This window comes from Diaphorina citri, unplaced genomic scaffold, assembly GCF_000475195.1.
Source record: "Diaphorina citri unplaced genomic scaffold, Diaci psyllid genome assembly version 1.1 scaffold24750, whole genome shotgun sequence".
Taxonomy (NCBI): domain Eukaryota; kingdom Metazoa; phylum Arthropoda; class Insecta; order Hemiptera; family Psyllidae; genus Diaphorina; species Diaphorina citri.
This window is the reverse complement of record NW_007402091.1, coordinates 1-782: the sequence shown is the minus strand read 5'-3', so window position 1 is coordinate 782 and position 782 is coordinate 1. Positions and strand designations below refer to the sequence as shown.

The following is a 782-nucleotide window of genomic DNA, read 5'->3' as shown; positions in this document are numbered from 1 at the left end:
GGTCTTGGACGAGAGGCGAATGGTCGAATCACAGGAGCAAACTTTTTCTTGGATCCAATTTTATTTTCTTCGTCATCTTCATCCTCACCCTTATTTTCACCCTGAGAACTTTCTACAGCAGGAGTTGAAGCTGGTGTAGTTGGTTGTTCAGTGGGAGTGATATTAAGTTCGGGGATTTGAGTACTTGTGGGTTTGATAACTTCATCTGGATTCACAGTAGGTTCGATACTAATTGAACTAGTGCTTTCAATAACTTGTGCATATCTATCGTCAATAATGGTTCCAATGACTTTAGACTCGTAGAACGTTGTAGTTTTGTCTTTTACCATTTGTCCTTCAATAATTTTAACTAAACCTGTTTTGTAACTTTTATCCCCTATAATAGTAGTTGCGGGGTCACTTTCAGGTAAAGTAGTTTTTCTTTCTTCGTCAATTTTGATTGAAGAAGTGCTTTCTATCACCTGGGCATAGAGTCCATCAATGTAAGTGCCAATGGCTTTCGTTGTATAGAAGGTTGTAGTGATGCCCTCTGCATCAATAATGCTACCTTCATTCAAGGATACTACTCCTGTCGGTTTGACTTCAACTCCCTCTTGTGGCGTAGCAGATGAACTCTCAGAAGAGGCAGGAGTTGCTTCAGTAGCGACTGATGGTGTTTCCGAAGATAGAATTTTGGTAGTGCTTTCTAGAACTTGAGCGTACAGGCCATCGATGTAAGTTCCGAAAACATCGGTAGATAAAATGGTGGTGATTCCTTCTAGAACATCAGTAATTGCTATGGT

At 40.3% G+C, this 782-nt stretch overlaps 1 protein-coding gene across 1 annotated transcript; it reads right to left on the bottom strand.

Moving 5' to 3' along the window:
• Positions 1 to 5: 5 nt before the first annotated feature.
• Positions 6 to 779, bottom strand: LOC108254245 (the record flags this gene model as incomplete). Its single annotated transcript, XM_017449250.2, has 1 exon — positions 6 to 779. A coding segment is annotated over one exon (774 nt), but the record flags the coding sequence as incomplete, so codon positions are not given.
• Between the last annotated feature and the right edge of the window lie 3 nt (positions 780 to 782).